The sequence below is a fragment of the Pseudonaja textilis genome, chromosome 5 (genome assembly GCF_049901715.1).
Source record: "Pseudonaja textilis isolate UNSWEBS1 chromosome 5, rPseTex1.2, whole genome shotgun sequence".
Taxonomy (NCBI): domain Eukaryota; kingdom Metazoa; phylum Chordata; class Lepidosauria; order Squamata; family Elapidae; genus Pseudonaja; species Pseudonaja textilis.
In genome coordinates, this window is record NC_141994.1 from 36,475,441 (window position 1) to 36,498,365 (window position 22,925).

General features: G+C 35.6%; 1 protein-coding gene across 2 annotated transcripts in view; it reads left to right on the forward strand.

The window, feature by feature from the left end:
• The window catches only part of PTPRQ (protein tyrosine phosphatase receptor type Q), a 105,991-nt gene extending 95,871 nt beyond the window's left edge, over positions 1-10,120 (forward strand). For both annotated transcript variants that reach the window (XM_087934505.1, XM_087934506.1), the window contains 7 exons: positions 2,991-3,067; positions 4,271-4,405; positions 4,517-4,642; positions 5,641-5,789; positions 6,300-6,435; positions 8,667-8,787; positions 9,793-10,120. In XM_087934505.1, coding sequence (XP_087790631.1) covers positions 2,991-3,067; positions 4,271-4,405; positions 4,517-4,642; positions 5,641-5,789; positions 6,300-6,435; positions 8,667-8,787; positions 9,793-9,830 — 782 coding nt within the window. In that variant the 3' untranslated portion in view covers positions 9,831-10,120. The remainder of the gene's footprint in view (positions 1-2,990; positions 3,068-4,270; positions 4,406-4,516; positions 4,643-5,640; positions 5,790-6,299; positions 6,436-8,666; positions 8,788-9,792) is intronic.
• The last annotated feature ends 12,805 nt before the right edge of the window (positions 10,121-22,925 follow it).

Here is a 22,925-nt window from a genome sequence, read left to right on the forward strand (position 1 = left end):
GCCATGTCAAAATTGCTTGTATCTTTTTTGATTATACAATCTCATGGATGAAACTATTTCTTTAGTTATTTCCTAAAGAAAAATATTTATGTTCAAATCCCAGAATTTTATTTTTGTTATGAAGTAGATGAGTGATGTGAATATATTGTGTCTTCCATTGTACTATCATCTCTGCAACCGTCTATTATATCTCAAGCAAAGAGAGGATATCATAAAGGAAGTCCTCTCATGGGACTTTCTCAGATTAGGCCGGCAGAGAGTCTATGGATTAGTAGAGAGATCTGAAGCAGCAGATTGTACACTGCAGTTGCAGGACAGGAAATAATATAGCCTCGTGGTTTCTTAGCTTTGTAATATAATCCATCCTAATTATTCTTTTGGGCTGTGTACTATGGAGTAAAATAAAGTTATCTAAAAGTGCTGGATCCATCTCTGGGTATGCTCACTTTTTCTTTGGAACATGATGATGCTTTCTTAAGATACTTGTAAATGTGTATGTAGCTGATCCAGGAAAGATCAGAGTGAATATATATAGCAATTTAGAAATCCAGGATAGATTTTATCACAGGAGTCAGGAGTCTGTCTCCCTCTGTAGTCAACACTGCTTCATTTTTCACTTATTAAGAAAAGAAATGCTATTATTATTTTAAGCATTAGCTGTGATGTGAGATGGGGACAAGGCATTCTTTGGTTAATGTAGCCACATTCTGTGCTATTAAGTGTTGAACAGCTGCTCCCACTATCTGCTACTAGTTCAGGAAATATTCTGTGCTCAGGTTGACCTGAGCTAATATGCCTAAAGCAGTAGCAGAATACATACTCAGAGTTTATCTTTTGTTTTTTTGTACATATACTCAAAATGCTATTCTTCTATTGCATTATTTATTAACATATGAATTCAGCCAAGATTCAGTTTGATTTTTCAATTTAGTTTAAGTATTCAAAATCAGTTTGAATTAATTTTGTTCAACAATTATATTAAATAAAAATATCTGTATCCAAGCAGCCCAATGAATCATGAGTTAGATTCAGATACCTGCTTTAATCCAATAATTGAATAGATTCAAATAGGTTATTTAATTAAATCTTCTTCTGTTTGAAGCTTTGCATAGTTTTTTTATTTCTGCCATTCCAGGATACTTCATACTTCAATATTTGTTAATATTCAGGATATGTTCTGTTGGACACTAATCACATACTCCATTTTGAATATGTTCAGGAGAACTACATAGGGACATATACTTTTCTTAAGTTTTTGTGGGTATCTATATGCAGGTATCTATATGTACGGTATTCAGCTTTGTTCGGGTATTTTCCCACATCATGATAGTTGTGCTTTTAAAGTTGTAGCGACGTTTTGGCAGAATCTCATCTGCCATCATCAGGCTTGTTTCTTGTGTTCGTTTGTGAGTCAGGCTTCACAGCTGTTTCTGTTTTAAATTTGGTGCTAGCCTATTGCTGTGTTAGAATGGTTTTATCTTCATCCTGATTGGTTGGGAGGCTTGGTCTGTGTTTATTGGTCTTGGAGTTTGCTGTGTTCTGCTTGATTGGTGTTTCTAATATCTTCTGTCTGTTTTGACGTGCTTTTTGATTGGCTGGCAACATTGTGTTTCCTGTATTGGAGGCTTTTAGTGGGGCTTGGCTTCAGGTAAAAGGACAGCTATCATTTATTAGGAAGCTATATTTCATCTGGGTGCCTGGTTGGGGTGTGTTTGAGCTGGAGGTATTGTGGGGGGGATCTGTTTGTGCCCAGGTGTTTGCTTGGCTTGTGGTGTGGAGATTTTTTGTTTGTGAGTGCAGGCTTCCAGATAATTGACAGTCTGGTGGAGTCATCTCTTTTATTCATGCTTTCAGATCTTTTTTCAATCTCTATGGCTTCTCTGATAATTCTGTAGCTGGGGTTTTCTATAGCAGCTAGGGTTTTGGTGCCATTGAAGTTGATGCTATGACCTGTGGCTTTCATGTGTTGGACTAGTGAGGAAGTGTGTTCCAGCTTTTTTACTGCATTTTTGTGTTCATCCAGGTGGGTACTTACTCTTCTATTGGTCTGTCCAATGTATGTGGCAGGGCATGATGCGCAAGGGACTTCATATATGCCTTGGTTTTCCAGGTCAATCTTATCTTTGAAGTTTCTTAGGATGGCTGCTATATTTCTGTCTGTTTTGAAGGCAGTCTTGATGTGATGCCTGTGTAGCATCTTACTGATTTTGTCTGTAGTACCTCTTATGTAGGGCAGGACAGCTGTTGCATAGGTCTGTTCATCTTCTAGGTCTCCATTATGTCTCAGAATCTCTCACAAGCCTGATGATGGAAACGTCTCTACAACTTTAAAAGCACAACTATAATGACGTGGGAAAATACCTGAACAAAGCTGAATACCATATACATACACACACACACACACACACACACACACACATATATGGATCTTTGGTTATTCGGGTTTTCTCCCGCGTAAGATTGGCAGAAAACCCAAATAACCAAAGTTCCACATACAAATACCTGCGAGAACCTCAGAAAACACACACACACACACACACACACACACACACACACACACACACATATATATAACTTGAGATGGGAAAACCAGAGAGAGAGGGAAGGAAGGAAGAAGGGAAGAAGGGAGGGAGAGAAGAGGGGTTGTAAATTAAAATGTTTATCTAAAAGTCTTTGTTAATGGGTATATTGCTTGATTCTGTTAAACTCAACGGTGATTTTAATGGTGAAAAATAAAACTGAAAGAAAAAAATAAAATTTAATAGATATTATGTATGTATGCATGAATGTATTTATGTAAAGAGATGGCATGTTGTTTCAAGTATGATGTTAGCATATCATTAAACGTCATATTTCCTAAAATGATCTATTTATATGTGTGTGCACCATATGTACATACTGTAGATACACTGACTGTTATTTTCTATCTATCCATATATTCATCCATTGAAACTTTGGAAAGATGCTTTGATTTAATTTCTTTTGCACAGATAATAATAATCGAGTGAAGTTAATGCTTGATGCTTGTGTACCAGGATCTGATTATATTAATGCCAGCTATGTATCTGTAAGTTTATAACCATTTTAAATTGTAACTGCATTCTTCTCCATGCCACTTCGAGATTTAGAAAGAAACATACATTTGTGGGAAAAATGCATGAACTTTCTTTTACTCTCTCCCTGTATTACAATACAGTTACAGACTAACCTCAGTCATCATTATGAGATTTTTATTTTATTCATTCAGTTCATATGGAAAACAAAAATAGCCTATTAAATACCTTGAATTATACTATAATTGTAAATTTCAGTTTTCAAGAAAATGTTCCATGTTCCATCAGTTCCTAGAATATTTTAGTTTCTTCTGCTTTTAAGCGCTAGTATGGTTATCATATTTCAGCTAAACACACAGACTACAGTAGTTGTCTGGTATATTTAAGCTCTTGGAAGCCAAATCCTTCACTTTAAGCTAGGAACAGACCACTTTGGATGCATACAGGAGAAAGATAATCATAGTGGGATATACTGTGAAATTTGTTTTCTTTGTAAGATTCAATCCTGCAAACACTATATGTGTAGAGATATGCCTAATTTTTTTTCTTAGTCCCAAAAAAGTATTGTTGATTTGGACTGAAAGTCATTCAAAATAATTAAATAACATATTTCTATTTTTTAAAGATATGTTGTACTTTCAGCATCTATTTTATGCAACAAAAGAGAATGTATGTGGTTCAGGATTGAACTATGAAGTTTTTGGTGCTCCCTGAGCTTAATTGTTTGCTTGCAGATGTTTATTACCCAACTAAGTACCATTGCAGTATTACAATTTAGTCTCGAAATCTACTGGATTGGACCAGCTATTGTGCTGTGTTCTTAACCAATGCAATATTTTGAGAATTTGGGAGCTACACTCTCAAATAAAAATCTCTAGATACTTATAGGTCAAGTGGTTCACAATTATCTGTGAGCTACTAGTTTTACAATTATGAAACAGATAGCAAGGAATAGCTATATTAATCTTTATTTCTTGATGAATTCAACTTATGGATGCAAAATATTTGCTTGCATTGTTTGTTGTTCATTGTTGAAAAAACATGAACATGTTTTAAATAACATGTTATACAAAATAGATGCCAGTTACTAATGTAACTTATCACCATAATGTCAACATGCAATAATATATATTAAATATTTTACTGAATATATAGCTGAATATGGTATTTCCTCTTTTTTCTTTAGCAATGTGTACTAAGTTTCATTTTTATCTTAGGGCTATTTATGTCCAAATGAATTTATTGCTACTCAAGGACCATTACCAGGCACAGTGGGAGATTTCTGGAGAATGGTATGGGAAACAAGAGCAAAAACTATTGTTATGCTAACTCAATGTCATGAAAAAGGGAGGGTAAGTTACCAATATATGGATTATAAGTGTATTTGAAGACTCATTATTATTATACATTCATAAAAATAATGGTATGATTTTATAAGCCATCATATTGCACCCTGACTGCAGATAAGATGCCATCAATATTGGCCTGAAGATAATATTCCAGTTACTGTCTTTGGAGATATAGTGATTACTAAATTAGTGGAAGATACTCAAATAGACTGGACCATCAGGGATCTAAAAATTGAAAAGGTAAGTAAAGTCACCTTCAGGGCTGCCATAGATTTTATTTAAACTTCCATATATTCTGTGAAAAATTGTAATTTGTCTGCAGGTATAATGTCTGACAACACGTCTGACTCTTAGGATCATACCTTACACTTCTTGATTAATAGATCTTGGCTTTTATAATTCCCAATATTGTGATGTCAGATTACAATATTAATTGTAATCTGATTACAATATTAATACAGTACAGATTATTTTCTGTAAAGTTAGAAAAAAATAGGTATTCTTTTGCCTTATCCTGCTGTTGTATTATAGTATAAAAACAATAATTATGAAAAAATATTATGAGTGTTTATTTTCTGGGAAATTTAAATCCAAAGAACAAGTTATGAAAGTATATTCATAGCTATATTATTTTAACTTGTTGGCATGAAAGAGTAATAAATCAAAAACAGACAAAATGTTCATTACCCGGGCACAGTGGGTCATAATGAAGGGGGGGAAAATGTCCATTAAATTAAAATATCACTTAGTAATGTGAGGTCAAATTATGCAGAATTATATTGGTTGAGACTTTTACAAATGCTTTACAATGCCCAATATGTCAGTTCAGTTGTCAATAACTGATGAAAAATATTCAGAAGTCTGATATTTAAGAATCAGTAAACTATGTGGCCTCATTTCTATAATATTCCCAGTGATTCTTTGATGCCATTGATTCTCAAATTCTGTATCAAATGCAGTTTGTCCTACTAACAGAATCAGGACAAAATTAATGTTCCATTCCAAGTAATAATTACTTGTTAAACTGCTTATCAGGCTGCTCTAAAAAAAAACAACAATTTAGGCATTTAGGTTCACAATACATCTTAGATGCCTATCTTCTTGGGTAAGAAATATCTTAATAGAGTGTCACCAAAAAAATCCAATTGTAGTCTATCCCACTATGATGGCCTCTCAGAGGGTAACTAAATACTCCTCTAACTCTTAAAAAAACTATTTTTCTTTGCGTATCTTAACAGCATGGAGATTGTATGATGGTACGTCAGTGTAATTTTACTGCCTGGCCTGAACATGGAGTACCTGAAACAAGTGCATCGTTAGTCCACTTTGCAAAGCTGGTTCGAGGCAGCCGATCACATGACAACACACCCATAATTGTTCACTGCAGGTAAGCAGATTTTTAACAGATGGCATCATGTTAAATGATGGGATTAGTTTATTAGAAACAGAAGCAATGGATTGAATTCCAGTATGGAGCACTGAACCTCTGCATAGATCAAGAAGATGGAAATTTGTGGTGAAACCTATTTAATATATAGCAGCAGACATATTCAAGAGTTTAAGTGCATAAATCACAGTTTGATAATAGATGCATAATGAATTAGGTATAATACTGTAGCTACCATTATAGTAAAAATCTTAAGCCAGAATATAAAATTTACCATAAATCTAGAATTGTACTTAGGTTAAAAAAAGTTCCTTCTGTTTTGATTATATATTATAGATAATACAAAGAATTTACATGATGAAAAGTGATGTATCTGCAATATTTTACTTATCTAAGAATAATTATTTTGCAATAATATTTAATCAAACTATAATCTGTATCATTGTAATCATGATTTTTTCATTAAAAGTGCCAATGTTTCCATGTGTGTTTCACCTCTACTTCTTATAGTGCCGGAGTTGGAAGAACGGGAGTGTACATTGCCCTTGACCATTTAATACAGCATATACATGACCATGATTTTGTGGATGTCTATGGACTTGTAGCTGAACTAAGAAGTGAAAGAATGTGCATGGTACAGAATCTGGTAAGATGTTTTAAGATACATGCAATGGCTCAGTTCTCAGATTGCAAGTGATTTCTCAGAGTATAAGTAACTCTTGTTTTTCTCCTTTCTTCTCTCTCCCGCTCTCTCTCTCCCTCCCTCTCTCTCCCTCCCCCCCCCTTGGCATGGGGGAGAAATATTATGAGGTAGCCTTCTATACATATATCAATTTTATTTGGAATCAATAATGTCACTGAAGTATGAAATAGATATTGGTTTCTATTTATATCCATCTTTGAAAGTCTTAATGTTTTTAATCCAGTGGAAAAAAGAAAAGTAATAAAAGTCTATATTTCTGAAAGAATGTTAACAATAACTGGTGGCAGTAATGTTGTTATGGTAGGGGAAAGAGCACAGTAGCTCACATACACCCAAAATACTGGGTTGACAATTAGCAAGCCCATGTTCAAGACCCAAGTGCTGCTGTGGGATGGGGTGAGCTTCCGTCATTCTCTCCAGCTCCTCTACCTAGTGTGCAAACATTAATAGATGAAATAGGTGCCACTTTGGTGGGCACATTAAAGGGACATAAAAGGAGCTCCCAATTGGGCATCCCCAGGGTAATGATGATGTCATTGGCTAATCCTTTCAATCCAGGAGTACCTTAGGGGCTTGCAACATAAATGTGTGCAATTGTAGGAGAGCACTGAAAAGAAAAGAAATCATTTATTGTTAAAGCCAGCACTTAATATAGATAGAGGAAAGAATGACTGACTGAAATATATATAGATTTCCTCCCAACTTGCTAATGTCCGAAACAACACTCAAAATAATCCTTTGTCGAAGTTGTATGTTCATTGTATTCAGCATATCATAGAAGTAATGAATATATTGCTTGAGGATTGCTTCATATAAAGTGCATTATCTTTAGAAAATATACCTCTGGAGCAAACATGTATTAACTAGAAAGATAAGAAACTGCTTCAGCCCTAAAATAATAAGTATTGGATATTCTGAACCTGTGAGCCAATCAGAAGCCACCACTTTGACTTTTTCTCTCCTTGTTTTAATCATACTCGGGGGGAAATAAGTAGGAAACTGAGGATTTTTCCAGGAATGTTCCAGTCAATAAAAGTGCCTTGATTTCACTAAAGTCTCATTCTCTGCTTGGTGGTGCTTGTTCGGTAAATCCAAGAAGAGGATATATTGCATTATGACAAACCATGCCAAACCCATGTTGCAAGATGATTAGACTTGATTTGAAATCCAAGAGGATGTGCTATGTTAAAATACTGTATATTAAAACATAGCACTGCTTCTTGGATCTCAAATCAGGTCCGATCATCTTGCAACAGCTCTTTGGACAAAAATATCTCTTCTCTTTTAGACCAAACCTACTACCCAGTTTCTCCAACAATACGGCCTCCCCCAATAGGAAGTCCCAGCATGTTTTATAGGCATGGAATGAAATTAAGCCCCGCCCCCCAAATTAAGCCCTACATTAAAACATGCAAAATGGGGGGAATGGTGCAGGAGCTTGCCATTAGGAAGTACTTTTGTTGCACACCTGGATATGGTACTGCCTGCGTTGACCCCGATATGAAGTGCCCCACCAACGCCGAGGTCAACATCCAAGCCGTCGCTGCCCGCCCACCCAAAGATGCAAGGGGGGGAATTAAGTCACCCCCCAAAAGACGCCCTAGCCATTTTTCAGGGCTCAAAAAAAAAAAAAAAGACCCAGCCTTATTATATGAGAAACACGGTATTGACAGCAAATCAGGATCTTGCCATGAGTACTTCCTTAAGGTTTAATGGGTTTGGCATAGTTTTATTTTTATTCACCTGGAAATTCAAATTGGGAGGGCACTGTTCTTATAGTATATCTAGAGGAATGGTTCTCAGAAATTCAGAAATCAACATAAAAATTTCTCCAAGATTACTTTCTTTGAGACTCTGAGACATTATCTTATTCACATATGAACTTACCATTGTAATAAAAACATGGTCCCCTGTTTTTGCTGTCCCATCCTTGTTCTGTGTCCTTCTTCATTATGAAGCAGCTTTGAAGAAGCTGCAATAAGAAGTGTAATAGAATCCTATCTAAGTAGAATGGGCTCCAGAAGTATCCCAAAATATGAACTAGTTGTAAGAATGTTGCTTTTTCTAAAAGTACCCTGAGTATTTAATTCAAAAATTGCCTCAGAACAAGTTCAGGTTAGCATCAAGATATCTCTGAATAAAGCTTAACTATTTTTAATTTTCATACTTTCTAGGCACAGTACATATTTTTACATCAGTGTGTTCTGGATTTGCTGACAATCAAGAACAATCAGCCTATGTGTTTTGTTAACTATTCAGTTTTGCAAAAGATGGATTCTTTGGATGCAATGGAAGGTATATAAATGTATTTTATCAAAATTATTTATATTATTTTATTTGATGTTTTTGTTTTTAACTTTTTAATTTTTTGGATAAAATCAAAGGCACCATCTTTGCACAATGACTAAATTCATGAAACAGTTTTCTTCCTAACTTAATAGTTTATGTTAACCAGAAGTACTTTCTTATTCAGAAGCTTCTTATCATTCAGCCTAATCCTCTTAATAATGGTATTCCCTGGCTTTGCATTTTATTCAGTCACATCCTTTTGTTCTTGTTCTCTGTGTCTTTTCCACAATATACAGTCTATTACCTTATCATATCATTTTTTTTCTTTTTTCACAAAACTGGGAGCAAAAACCCTTCTAGTAAATTTTTTTAAGTGACAACTTTAGGATCTGATAAAGTGACAACTTTAGGATCTGAATTTTTGGCCATGATATAACTCATCAGTATCCAGATTTCTGCTATTAAGATAATAAAATATTTCATTGCACTGTTCATGGAATTGTCCCTAGACATATCCTGTCAACTTCCAGATCCAATAAAAACATTTTGCCATTGGGGCCCATGATTTTGCCCTTTTATTTTATTGGTGATCTATTGGATACAATTCTTGTCTTGGTTCTGCCAACCTCATTTTTCAGATTATCACCCTATTTTTCCTCTTTGCTTCATTTCTTGTATTTTTACTCAAAACACAAAATGTTTCTTATATGCCCTTTGATATCTTTCTATCACTAAGTACTTACACATACTTTTGTTTTAATATAATATAGTGCATATAGTATATAGATATAGAATGTGTATGTGTATGTTTGTGTTAGTCAGTATATAAACTACAAGTTGAAAATAATTAACAAAACTACCTTGATGGTTGTTTAAAAAACCAATATGTAGCTTAATCTTCCATTGATAATGGAAGCATAAGAAATCCATGTAATGTATTTTAAATACTTACTAAACTTGTATGTGAAATTTAAGATTAATATGTTCAACCAGTATTCTATTTTTTTTCAGGTGATGTGGAACTAGAGTGGGAAGAAACCACTATGTAAATACACAGATGAAAATGAATTCCATTTCAGGAAGCATATGCTTGTGTTCATATTGCTGTTGTTTCACAATAGGGGCCAAACTATATCCCCATCATACAAATGACTATAAACAAAAATATTTTTGTAGAAAAATAAAATTATAATAGTTGTTTTATATTCCATGTGCCTTCACAAATAATATAAATTATTACATTATAATTTTATACAATAAAATCTGATTAGTATAATAAAACTACACAATAAGAACAATCCAGCAATATACATTACAATAAAATACACATTACAAGAGATTCTCAGTTGTTGTTGGTTTATATTATTTCTCTACTTTTTTCTAACAGTAACTAATATTATATTGTAATCATGATAAACTGCCATCATAATTATATTTTCAGTGCTAATGAGTAATGTAAGCAAAGATATACTAGGCATTACATGTATTTCATAAAAATGAGGTACCAGTTATAGTTTCTACCAGTATTACCATATCATATGGATCAACTGGTTGGAAAAGAAAGTCTGTAAATAACTAGGCATCAAGTCATAAAGCATTTAAAAAGATAACACTAGCCACTTTGATTTGCTTCTGAAAATCTATGGGATAGACAAGGCAGACTATTCATGGGCATTAAGAAGTATAATATGCTTATGGGAATAACTGCCAACCTATTTTCCGAGCCTGGGTGATCTTTGAAAGCCTTATGTAGACCAAATCGTATTAATCCAAACAAGTAACAATAACAGTACTAGAAAATGAAGAAGCTAAGATGCTCTCGAACTTTAGAATTCAAACAGACGTGCACCTGCCACATAAAACCCCAGATTTTAACATTTGTTGATAAAGACCAAAAACTCTGGATAATGGACATGTCAGTATTTGACAGCAAAGACCTGCAAATAGAAGTAGAATAACTGGTGAAATAAAGCAAAGACAGTACCAATACTGTCTGGGCAACTTAGGTACAATCCCAAAACCTCTGGAACACTATTTGAAGACCATCGGCATTGACAAAATCACTCTCAATCAATTGCAAAAAGTAACTTTACTTGGAACAGCTTACATCCTGCCATGCTCATTTATTATTATTAAACAACAATATCTGTCTACCCCAGGTCCTAAGGAAGGACTCAATAAGTGGGCAAAAATGCCAAATCCAGTCTAAACACCTGGTTGACTGTGTGACCAGCCTACATAGTTTTAAAATTATAGCCAGATTCCACTAATTCCCATGAATTCACAGAAAGAGATTTCAGAAAGATGTCATTCATTTCTGGAAAAGGGATGATAAAGTTTAATTCAGGAGTTTATGACTAGTTTGCAAAATGTGGTGGTGTTGCACCAAAAACATGTGTTTGTGATGTGGACTCTCGATGCCCAGCTTGTAATTAAAATTAGAGCAATTTCCAATGTTCCTTCCCAGCTTCCCACTAGCAAAATCAAGAAAGTTGACAGGAAGTCAGAAATCACTTCTATTCCTGTCAGTTTTTCACCTGCCTGCACTGTATAGTACCTGCCCATGACATTCCTGGTCCTCGCGGCACCTGCATCCCTATGCTCTGGGGCTCCTGCATAGGAAACCTGTACCACTCCACCCCTCACATTCCCTAATGCCTGCCCATGGTACTTGGCCACTCTTCCATGGCACCCCTATACATATTGATCTGCTTGCCTGTGACCTACCTCTTCCTTAATAACCCATGCAAACAGAGGGTGCAAGATTGCCATTCCTATGGGATGTGGTGATGTGACATGTTTTACAACCTCATTGCTTATCAATGGAAATCCAGGTCCCAAAAATTATCAGATCATAAAGTTGCTGTAATGTCAAGCTCAATTTCATTGAGCTGCATCAGGGTTGTGTTTGATCTCGGGGGAGGGGTGGGGCCAAGGTGGGCATGGTCAGCTTCACATCACTTGTGTTGGGGGGCACCTGTGGTGGCCAACTGCTAAGAAAGGACTCCCCTCAGACTCTTTTTCATTCTCATTATAACCTTCCTTCCTTCTCTTCTTTTTCCTTCCCTCTTCATTCTCCTTTCTTCTTTCCCTTTCTTCCTTATTTTTCCTTTCTTGCTCTCTTTCCATCTTTCCTTTTCCTTTTTCTTTCCTCTTTTTCCTTTCCTGTTCCTTCTTGCTTGCTCAAATGCAAGAGGGGAAACATTTCTCCTTTTGTTTTGTTTTTAGTTTGTTCCATTAGCTCTCTGCCAGTGAAAATGGAGCTCGGGGGGGGGGCTGCACACAGCCCCTCTGAGCCCCATTTTTACTTGCAATGGCCTCCTGCAACCCTCTGCTAACAAAATGGGGCTCGGGGGGGCTGCATGTGGGCCCCCAGGCCATGTTTTCAGCAGCAACTGCCTCCTGCAGCTCTCTGTCAGCAAAAATGGGGCCGGGGTGCATGTGCCCCCCCCTTAGCTCCATTTTCTGCTGGCAGAGGCACCACAGGCTGGTCCTTTGCTGTTTCCAGGGCAGCCCCGGGCCGGATCTAAGTACCCCACAGGCCTAATCTGGCCCACGGGCCTTGAGTTTCACACCCCTTCTGTAATCCCAATATTCTGATTTCTATAAGCTGCCTAGAACCTGACAACTTTGAAGCAATGAGTTAAAATCAATCAGTCAATCAATAATTTAGCTAATTAATTTCAGGTATGACTACATATGATACACCATTGAAAATAAGTATTGTGTGATATGAAATTACGTATTGTTGGACTTAGACTGAAAATGCTGATGTTCCTATTTCATTCTCTCATAATTCTCTCTCGATTGCGTGGATCCAGTCACTGCATTTCAACTCAGGTATCACCTCTGGTGGTTATAAAAACAAAATTGGAGAGCAACTACTAGGCACACTCACTTGACCTTCTAGAACAGTGGTCCCCAAACTTTGTAGCTTGGCAGCCCAGCTGAGGGGGTGGTGAGGGAAACAGGGCTGTGCAAGTAGCAACCCAGGGCACATACATGTTTGTAGCTCAATTTGCACAAGCAGCAGGCCAGCATGCTTGCACACACAGTTCGACTTGTACAGGTTGACCTGCATGTATATGTGAAGATTGGTACTATCTTATTCCTCTCCCTCTCTTGAGGGAGGGGGGTTTAATTCTAACATAGATTGATTATTTTACCTCTCTCTCTATCCAAAATGTGGACTTTGCTGTCTTCAAAAGAGTGACCTTTGTCTTTCAAACTTAGCACATAGCACACAGATTCTCACAAAGAATGAGACAATGATGAATCTGCATACAGACAGGTTATACAACTTGCCTCGTGGTGTAACCAGAACAATCTGGAACTGAACACACTCAAAACTGTAGAAATGGTGGTAGACTTTAGAAGAAGCCCCCTATACTACCACCTCTTACAATACTAGACAACACAGTATCAACAGTAGAGACTTTCAAATTTCTAGGTTCTACTATATCACATGACCTAAAATGGACACCTAACATCAAAAACATCATCAAAAAAGCACAACAAAGAATGTTCTTTCTGCGCCAACTCAGAAAGCTGAAACTGCCCAAGGAGCTGCTGATACAGTTCTACAAAGGAATTATTGAGTCTATCATCTGCACCTCTATAACTGTCTGGTTTGGTTCTGCAACCCAACAGGACAGACACAGACTTCAGAGGATAATTAGGACTGCAGAAAAAACAATTACTACCCACCTGCCTTCAATTGAGGACCTGTATACTGCACAAATCAAAAAGAGGGCTGTGAAAATATTTACAGACCCCTCACATCCCAGACATAAACTGTTTCAACTCCCTCCCTCAAAATGCTATAGAGCACTGCACACCAGAACTAGACACAAGAACAGTTTTTTCCCCAAAGCCATCACTCTGCTAAACAAATAATTCCCTCGACACTGTTCAACTATTTACAAAATGTACACTACTATTACTGTTAATCTTCTCACCACTCCTTATCACCCATCCCTTCCCACTTATTGTTTCCTAGTATGATTTGATTGTTGATTGTACCCTATGACTATCATTAAGTGTTGTATGTTATGATTCTTGATTCTTAATGAATATACCTTTTCTTTATGTATACTGAGAGTATTTACACCAAGACAAATTCCTTGTGTGTCCAATCACACTTGGCCAATAAAGTATTCTATTCTATTCTATTCTATTCTATTCTATTCTATTCTATTCTATTCTATTCTATTGTAACAGCTTTCTCCAACCTGATCTCTTCCAAAATCTTCAACCTCTGTAACTTCCATTTGTCATGCATACTGGAATTTATAAATATTAAGGTCTATAACATCTGGAAGGTGCTATACTGTGGAAACGCAATTTATTTCCAAATAAACCAAATGAAATATAAAGTATTCATATGTCTCAGGAACATACAATTTAAATATGAATTTGTGTCCTTGTGCTGCTGAATTGTGAGTGAAGGCTATTATCTGTAAATGCAACAAATATATTTTAGCACAGGAAATGTGAATCACTGGAGTTGATGGTATCTAGGAAACTAGCATTTCTTTAAATATTTGCTCTTTATTTTTTTAATGGGAGTTGAAATATTATCTCATAATCCTGAACAGCTGAAAACTCACCCTCTGATGCTATGAATATTCTTCAGCTTTTATGCAGCACACGGTAACTTCTCAAGAACAGTTGGGTTTTTGAACCAATATATGATTACCTGAGTTTATGTTTGTTTTATCTTTTAAATTCTTGTCATAACACAGGCTTCATATTACTTTTTTCAAAATCATCATATTATGTTGTTTTTTTGTATATACTACCATTAGGCAGTTTTATAAACCATTAAGACACATTCACTATGAAATATATGACGTTAAGCCAAAAATAAATGCATCTTCTCTGTGCTTATTTCTCAATTGCTGGGATATACTACTGTATTAGTAAAACCACCAGTGAAAGTGATATTCAGATATTCTTGACAAATATGATACTTAAAACATTTTTCCATACTTCCTGAGGATAAGGAAGAAAATCTCAAAATCTGTTGAAGGCAGCCTTGGTGACTGGGATCCTGCTTCTCTGTCTGTGGCAATTGTTGGTTTCTTTCTTCCCATAGCCCACTTCGGTTAACAGGGGAGAAAGTAGACAGTTTTTCTTTCCCTTTTATCTCTTTATTTCCCTTTAACTCATTAATACACATTATTACAGGTAATCCAAAATGTTGCTCAGTTCTTATTCAGCTCATCTTAAGAAAGAAATTAGACTCTTGGTGTGGGGTAAAATTATTGCCATTGCTGTTTGCAAGCTATGATTAAATTTTAACATGTCTTATAGGAAAGTGAGAAAACAAAACCTTTCTCAATATGAGAGATGGTTACTCAGGTTTACTGTAATGTATGTTTTAGATGTTTTTTTTAAAGGCAGCCTACTCAAAGTGCTGCTTGGGAAAACATATTTCAAATGGCCCTATAAAATGTTTATTGCAGGACAAAGTTATCTACTGTTTAAGAAAAATGTAACAGTATATTTAGCTTTCTGGTTATTTGTAGAAAAAAAAGAGGACTTACCTAAATATGCTTCAAATTAAAAATGCTGTCCATTATCACAGTATGTGGAAAGAAGGAAGATCTCCTGAAGCAAAAATGCATGAACAACTTCTTTTATGGCGATTAACTCAATTTTAAATTCACCTGTCAGTTTAACAGTATAAATTCTCTTTAATACAGAATATGAGGAAGAGGTGATATCCACAGCTGTTCATATGCTTGGTAAGTCATTTTATGCAGCTCCCGTTTCATTGCACTCATCGAAAACACGTGTTCATTTATTATGCATCTACATTCAAGTATCTGATAAATTTCTCGGGGATATTATTTTTAGTTGCAGTTAATACAGATTTTCAGAATCAAATATTACTAAACTTGTGGTTCCAGGAAATGTGTTTTACTTTGATAAGCTTTGTCAGGTTTCCTGATATTTGACCAATTTGACTTAGAATGATTGATTCTGTGTTGCAAATGAATGTAGAATTTTGTAGAAATATATGTCATTTAAAAACTGTTCGCACAGTTCCTCTCTGCCTCTTCAGAATCTAGTGTTTAATAGTGTGAGACTGAGCAGCCATTCACAATGATATGAGATCTCCTGCTTGTGCAGAGGCTTGGACAAGGTCCCTTCCAATCTTATTATTCTATACCTTCAACTGCTTGCATTCTCATTATATGTCCTTCTGGCCACAACTTTATATAGAAGATCTTCAATAATTTTGATTTTAGTTTTGGTTTATATGTGTTTATTACCAGTAAAGTTTTTCCATACAATAAAAAACAGAATAAAAAGAAATAAAGAAAAAAGTGCAACAAATAAAAATAGAAAAGAACTAAAGTTAAGAAATATAGTGACTTCTCACCTTCTTTTAAATGTATAGTTACAATGTTATAATCGCTCCTCTCTCTTAGATATTATACACTAAGTTCCATCAGTCCATCAATTAGTCCAAGTTTATCTTAATCTTCTAAATGATATATCATTTCACTTTTTTCTCTTTCAGCAAAAAGTCCATAAAAGTTTTTTGATCTTTCAAAAAAAGTTTTTGTTGTTTTTTTCTGACCAAACAAGCCAATCTTGGAACTTCTGCAAATTCTAATGTTTTCACAATCCACCCCAGTGGATTTTATTGTTCTTCCATCATTGTACATACAGTAAGCTTGCTGCAGTTACCATATATAATATAAATTTGCCATGAGTCCTAGACTTTGATTTTAAATCCTATATTTCATTTTATCTATTAAAAAAAATATTCCCTTCTAAAGTAAATACTGAACTTTTTTTATTTAGCATCCTTCTTCCTATTCCACAGAATATTGATATAACATTAGAATTATTTCTTATACTGGACTAAAAATATCTTGTAAAAACATTTTCTTGCAAGACATGTCACAAATAACTCTGAATTAGGCCCTGTTAAATTTTATAGGGGGAAAAAATTCATAAGATATTATGAACAAAATATTTTTTTACAAATAGTAAAGTCACAAACAGTAAGTTTCTTCCCTCCCACCACCTCTCACCCACATATAAGGATTTTCTCCTTCAAGATGATCATTCTTTTCACACGGCACACTAAGCTATTTAAAAAGGTTAACATGGATGTGTATGTTGCCATGCTACAGTACCTCCGATGTGGCTCTCTGATTACAGTGGTGGTTTTCAAAGGCTGAGCATATTGTCTGAACCAGGGATAATTTCTTTTCCCATTTAGCAGTAACTAAAATGTGAAACTAAACCCTTTTTAAAGTTTTAAGGTTTTTGTTTTAATATTTTAATGTTTAAAATTTTAAACTAAAAACCTGAATTTGAATTTGACCAATCTGAATTCTAAGTGACTGCTAGGTATTTACTCACTAACACAAATGCTTTTAACCTAAAATATTTTCCCCGTGTTTTATTAAAAACAGCACGTTTGCTTTTTCATGGTATGGTGAGTTAAGAACCTACTGTGGAAAAAAATGACCGATGCATTTTAAATGTTCTTCAGATGTTTCTCTCCAGTCTTTTTATCTTTCATAATCTTTTATAAGTTGTTATTATTATAGATATATCCCTATTAGGTTACGGTACATGTTGTATGGTCATGCCCAGTTATTAGGGAAAGGCTGCAGTCATATTTCACTGGGACAAATTTCATATCAAAGTCACACATAACAGGAAGCTTGTCCTTACTACTTTCATACCGACATGCAAAAAGATGGCACAGATTTGGCAGAGATTCAAACATTTCTGAATAATCTGAAGGGAGAAGCACCTTCCTACAATTTGCTATAGAAAGTTATTGTTTTTTTAAAAAATAAACATGAAACTTATGGCATGTTTCAGGCATTTTGTGGGTGCACAGGTACCTTTGTATGAAAATATATTTGCTCAACGAAAATGGTACCTATGTTAACTAGAAAAATATGCAAGTTCCTTTAATAATAACCAAAATAGTTATTTTTAATAACATTGTTAGGAGCATTTATTATAATTCCAGGGGAATGAAGCTGGGGTTTCTGTCCCCATTTGGGAAAAGCAGCTGCAGCCAGGCAGCAATGCTTCCCACCTATTCACTCACCCCTTCCCCAAGATTCATGCCTTTTCTCGAAAAGCCATAAAAGTTTACAGCCATAGAAACTAGTGGGAAAATTAATTAATGGATTCATTCATTCATTCACTCACTCACTCACTCATTCCTTCCTCACTCACAGTTTACTACCAAGCATCCATGCTGGTGTCACAGGTGTCTAGCTAATTGAGTCACACCCCAGCATTTTTAGGAATATATCAACATCTATAGGTGGTCTCACTTGAGTCAGGCTGTTAGTCTATAAAAGTGTGGGTGAGTTGGAGAGAAAAGCAAAAAGACAACACCCAGCAGCCAAGAAAACAGAAAGCAACATCTGGATTGTACAACGATTACAAGCAATCTAAGAGCTATTATCAAGCTATGGTAAGCAGCATATCCTGTTGGGATTCCTGCTTAGAGTTTAGCTTAGAGCTTGGCCTGGATCATGGTAGCAACTAGAAAATGGAGCAAACTCACTGAGACAGCACTTCATCTCAATCAGAGCAAGACCTTTTGGAAAAAGATAAAGGCTGTAGCCATTTTATAGACTATGAGATTTTTGTTATAAAGGCTAACCACCAAAGATGTATTTATGTGGCTACATCAACTTGCAAAGCTTAGGAGGGTAGAGTTAATTGAGAACATCAGGAAGGGTATGTGTTATAACAAAATATTTTGTACAGTTGTGGACAAAATAGGAAGAGAAAGGAGTGTTGATATTTCTCTCTGTATATATGCATATGTATAAAGGTAAAGGTTCCCCTCACACATACGTACTAGTCGTTTCCAGCTCTAGGGGGCAGTGTTCATTTCCTTTACGAAGCCGAAGATGTCTCAGTGGTCATGTGGCTGGCATGACTAAATGCTGAAGATACACAGAATGCTGTTACCTTCCCACCAAAGTGGTCCCTATTTTTCTGCTTGCATTTTTACATGCTTTCAAACTGCTAAGTTGGCAGAAGCTGGGACAAGTAATGGGAGCTCACTCTTTTGCATGGTGCTAGGGACTCGAACCACCAAACTCCCAACCTTTCTGATCAACAAGCTCAGCATCTGAGCTGATCGACAAGCTGAGCTGATCAACAAGCTTAGCACTGAGCCACTGCATCCCCTTGAGCCACTGCGTCATATATATGTACATGTAGGATCATAATCATAATAATCATAATAAATTATCAATAAGAAAGACAAACAAAATGTCTGGATAGTGGCAGTACCTGAAGACAGAAGAAGAGAAAAAACTGGAGATAATCCCAAAATACAACGATCTGCAAATAGGTGTAGAATGACTATTGCAAATGAAAGCAGATAGTACCAGTAATAATAGATGTCTTGGGTGTAATCCAAAAACATCTGAATCACCAGTTCAACACCATTGGCTTCTGCAATTGCAGTCAATTGCAAAAGGCAGCTTTATTTGGAACAGCTTACATCCTGTGACAATACCTTTAACACCATCAAACATCTGCCTCTCCAGGTCTTTGGGAATAATATGTGGATAAAAATGCCAAATCCAGTCTAAACATCTGGTTGACAGTGCAACTAATTATAACAATAGTGAAATGCTTTAATTGCATTATCTTTCAATAATGCCAATTTGGTTAGCAATTTCAGCTTAACATCTATGGAGATTCTCAGTCATCCAGGTTATGGTTGTCTCAAAAGTGCTTTTTTCAAAAGGGAACTGGACTGTTTTTTCCTTGAGGAAGAAGAAAGCCTTTCACTTCTCATGCAAGAAGCTTCATCAGTTCTGATAGTGGGTGGATAGAAGGACAGGAAAAATAGGAAGGATAAGTAATTCCTTTACATCTTATACACAAATTCTATCATTTCCAGATATTACAGTATTGTCAAAAATGAATTACCAAATTTCTTAAAATCCCAACATGGAGGTCTTCTAATCCAATTCTCTGCTCAAGGCAGGAATTCCTATACAGTCCCAGACAAATGATTATCCAATGTTTTCTGGAAAACCTCCAGTGAAGGAGCATCCACAACTCTGGGAGACAGCCTGTTATACTGATTAATCGTTCTCACCATCAGGAAACACTTCCTTATTTCTAGGTGGAATCACCCTCTGATGAGCTTCTTGTTCCACTCTTGAGTGTGATGGAAAATAAATTTGAAGCTATCTTCCCAGTGACAGCTCTTGAAATATTGGAAAACTGTTGTCATGTCTCCCCTAAGCCTTCTCTTCATATATAGATCCCTTAGCCATTTGTGGTATAATTTAGGCTCCAGACCCTTTATCATCTTTGTTGCTATTCTCTTCACTCTTTCTAGGGTTTCAGCATCTTTTTTGTATCATGGTGACCAGAACTGGATGCAGTATTCCAAATGTAGCATGAATAGTAGAGTGGTACTATCCCATGACCTTGATGGTATCCCTCTGTTGATGTAGCCTAGGTGTTGGCTTTTTTTGGCAGCTGCAGCACACAGCTGACTCATACTTAAGCAGTGATCCACCAGGACACCTAGATCCATCTCTGTTACTACAGTTGAGCAAGGGACCTCCTACTTTAAATATTTGGTCTGTCCTGCCTAAGTGCAGGACCTAGCTTTTCTCACCATTGAATTGCATCTTGTTGGATGGGATGCTCAAATTTGTCAAGATCCTTCTGAATCATGACTCTATCTTCCAAGACATTGGCAATTCCTCTCAGCTTAGTGTTGTATGTAAATTTGATGAGCTCCCAATCTATCCCTTCATCTAGAACATGTATGAAGATGTTGAAGATCACTGAGACCAACACAGATTCCCACTGCATGCTTCCTCCATGTAGATGGAGATCCATTGAGAACTACGCACTAAGGCTGACCAACTTCAAATCCATCTGAAAGTGGTGGTACTACCTATTCCACATTGCTCAATCTTACAAAGGAATAGGCTGCAGTGTAGTTTATCAAATGCCTTACTGATGTCCAAGCATACCATATGCACAGCATTTCCCTGATCCATTAATTATTTATCAACAAATGCAATAAAGTTTGTCCAGTATGTTCTGTTTTAACAAACTCATGCTGGCTTCTAGTAATCACTGTGTTCATTTCTAGATTCTCACAAATCCGCTGCTTGTCTTTTCCAGGATTTTCCCAGGTATTGATTGGTCTGTAGTTTCCTGGAACCACTTTTTTATACTTTTTGAAGACTGGAACCACATCAGCATTTTTCAGTACTCTGGCGGTTCCCCATGCTCCAGGAGCTCTGAAAGATAAGGCAGTTTTCTATATCTACTGCAGTTACATGGTTTTTAAACTAATAAGCTTAACAGTCTGGTACAGGTATGAAAGATGGCTGGGTGTCTTTGGGCATCGTACTTTCTCAGCCAATCCACCTCACAGGGTTGTTTTGTGAGGAAAAAAATAAATAAGTATGTTCACTACCCTGTTAGTTATTTATAAAGTAATAAAGTTGGGATAAAAATGTAATAAATGAAGAAATAAAATAAACTTATTTTGCACTGATTCATGTCAAAACTCAATTTTATTTGTTTTTTCATTGAATTCACTTTTTAACAATGGACTGAATCAATTAAGAAAATTAAAATAAGCTTCATGGGTCCATAGAAACAATTACATATTTATTAGGATTGCAAAATTATTTTCAAGCTTTAAACTTTTCAAGAATTCATCAGAAAAACTGTACAAAAGTAAGGCAATGGAGAAAATAGCAGGAACAATGCAAACAATGGCTTTCATATGATGGTCATTAAACCTATGAGAAAAAGGAAAATTAAATTCGAATAACTCATTTGATTTGAAAAATTAATCCAATATAATTCAGATGTTCTAATCAAACTGAATGAGGTCAAATCAGTTCATTATTTCTGAATTTCTTTAGAAAATGTATTTTACTGCAAATGAAGGAGCATCCAAATCAATTCAGATTATTTGATTCAGTCTGACAGTAGTTTTGACCTTCAAATTCAATCAGTAATCAGTTTATTGCATTGCCCTTAAATCAAAATTCAAACTTTTTTGCACAATCTTATTGATTGTGTGTGTAAATATGGGCTTTGGGACTAAACATATTAGTCACTAACAGGCACTGTAAATATATTATACCTGGGATCTTAACACTGATAACACCACCACTATAACACCACCACTATAATACCAGTTCAAAAAAAAAAAAAAACCCTACCAGATTGGATTCCTTGTCTGTTTAAAGAAAATTATTTTGTATAGGATGTAATTAAGAAAAGAATAGAAATGAAGCAAAATGTTTATTTTTTTCCACTGGATTCCAAGTCATATTGGCCTTGCAAATCCAGTAGGATTCTTGATTTGTAGTAGGGTTGGCTGTGAAGTTCCTGAACTCTTTAACTCAATGTGTTGGATACTTCCTCATGAAATTTAATTTTTAGAATCTGTGCCAGGATAGGTCAACTTACTGAAAAGTAATCTACTATCTCATTCTGGAGATGTCATCACTCGGTAGTGATGAAAATATAACCTGATCTAATAGCACTTCTCAGATTTCTCATATCAGACAACAATACTATTTTTTTTCCAAAAAAAATCCTCTTAATTAAACACATTGAATGGCATATGTGTACCTACACAAAACAGCCTCAGGTATTATTGGCCCTTCCTTGAACAAGTAATTTGTCCTCTTCTGTGTTAAGAGCTGAGATACAATTAGCAGTTAAATAATTATATACTAGTAATAAAACAGTGCTCCTATTTTGCCTTTCCTAAACTCTTCTCCAGATATGTTGGATATTGACATCAACAATTCCATGTTAGCAGAAATATTTGCCTGGTTGAAGCAATAGTTCAAGATATCTGGAAGGAAGAAGATTGCACTCAAAGGTAGAACTGGATGCCAATATCTCAAGTATATGTTTACATTAGTTGTTCTTCTAAATAAATACTGGTGTCAATTTGACACTGATTGATGTGCTCCATCTGCTCAGTGAGAGCAGTCTTTATGATTATCATTCTGAAGGATAATTTTTTCTTCCACCTCTGAACTTTTGCTTTCCACGCTGAATTAAATGTTATGATAGTACATAATAATGTGTGAAGGAAATCAGGCCTAGAACTTGTGGGGACCCCG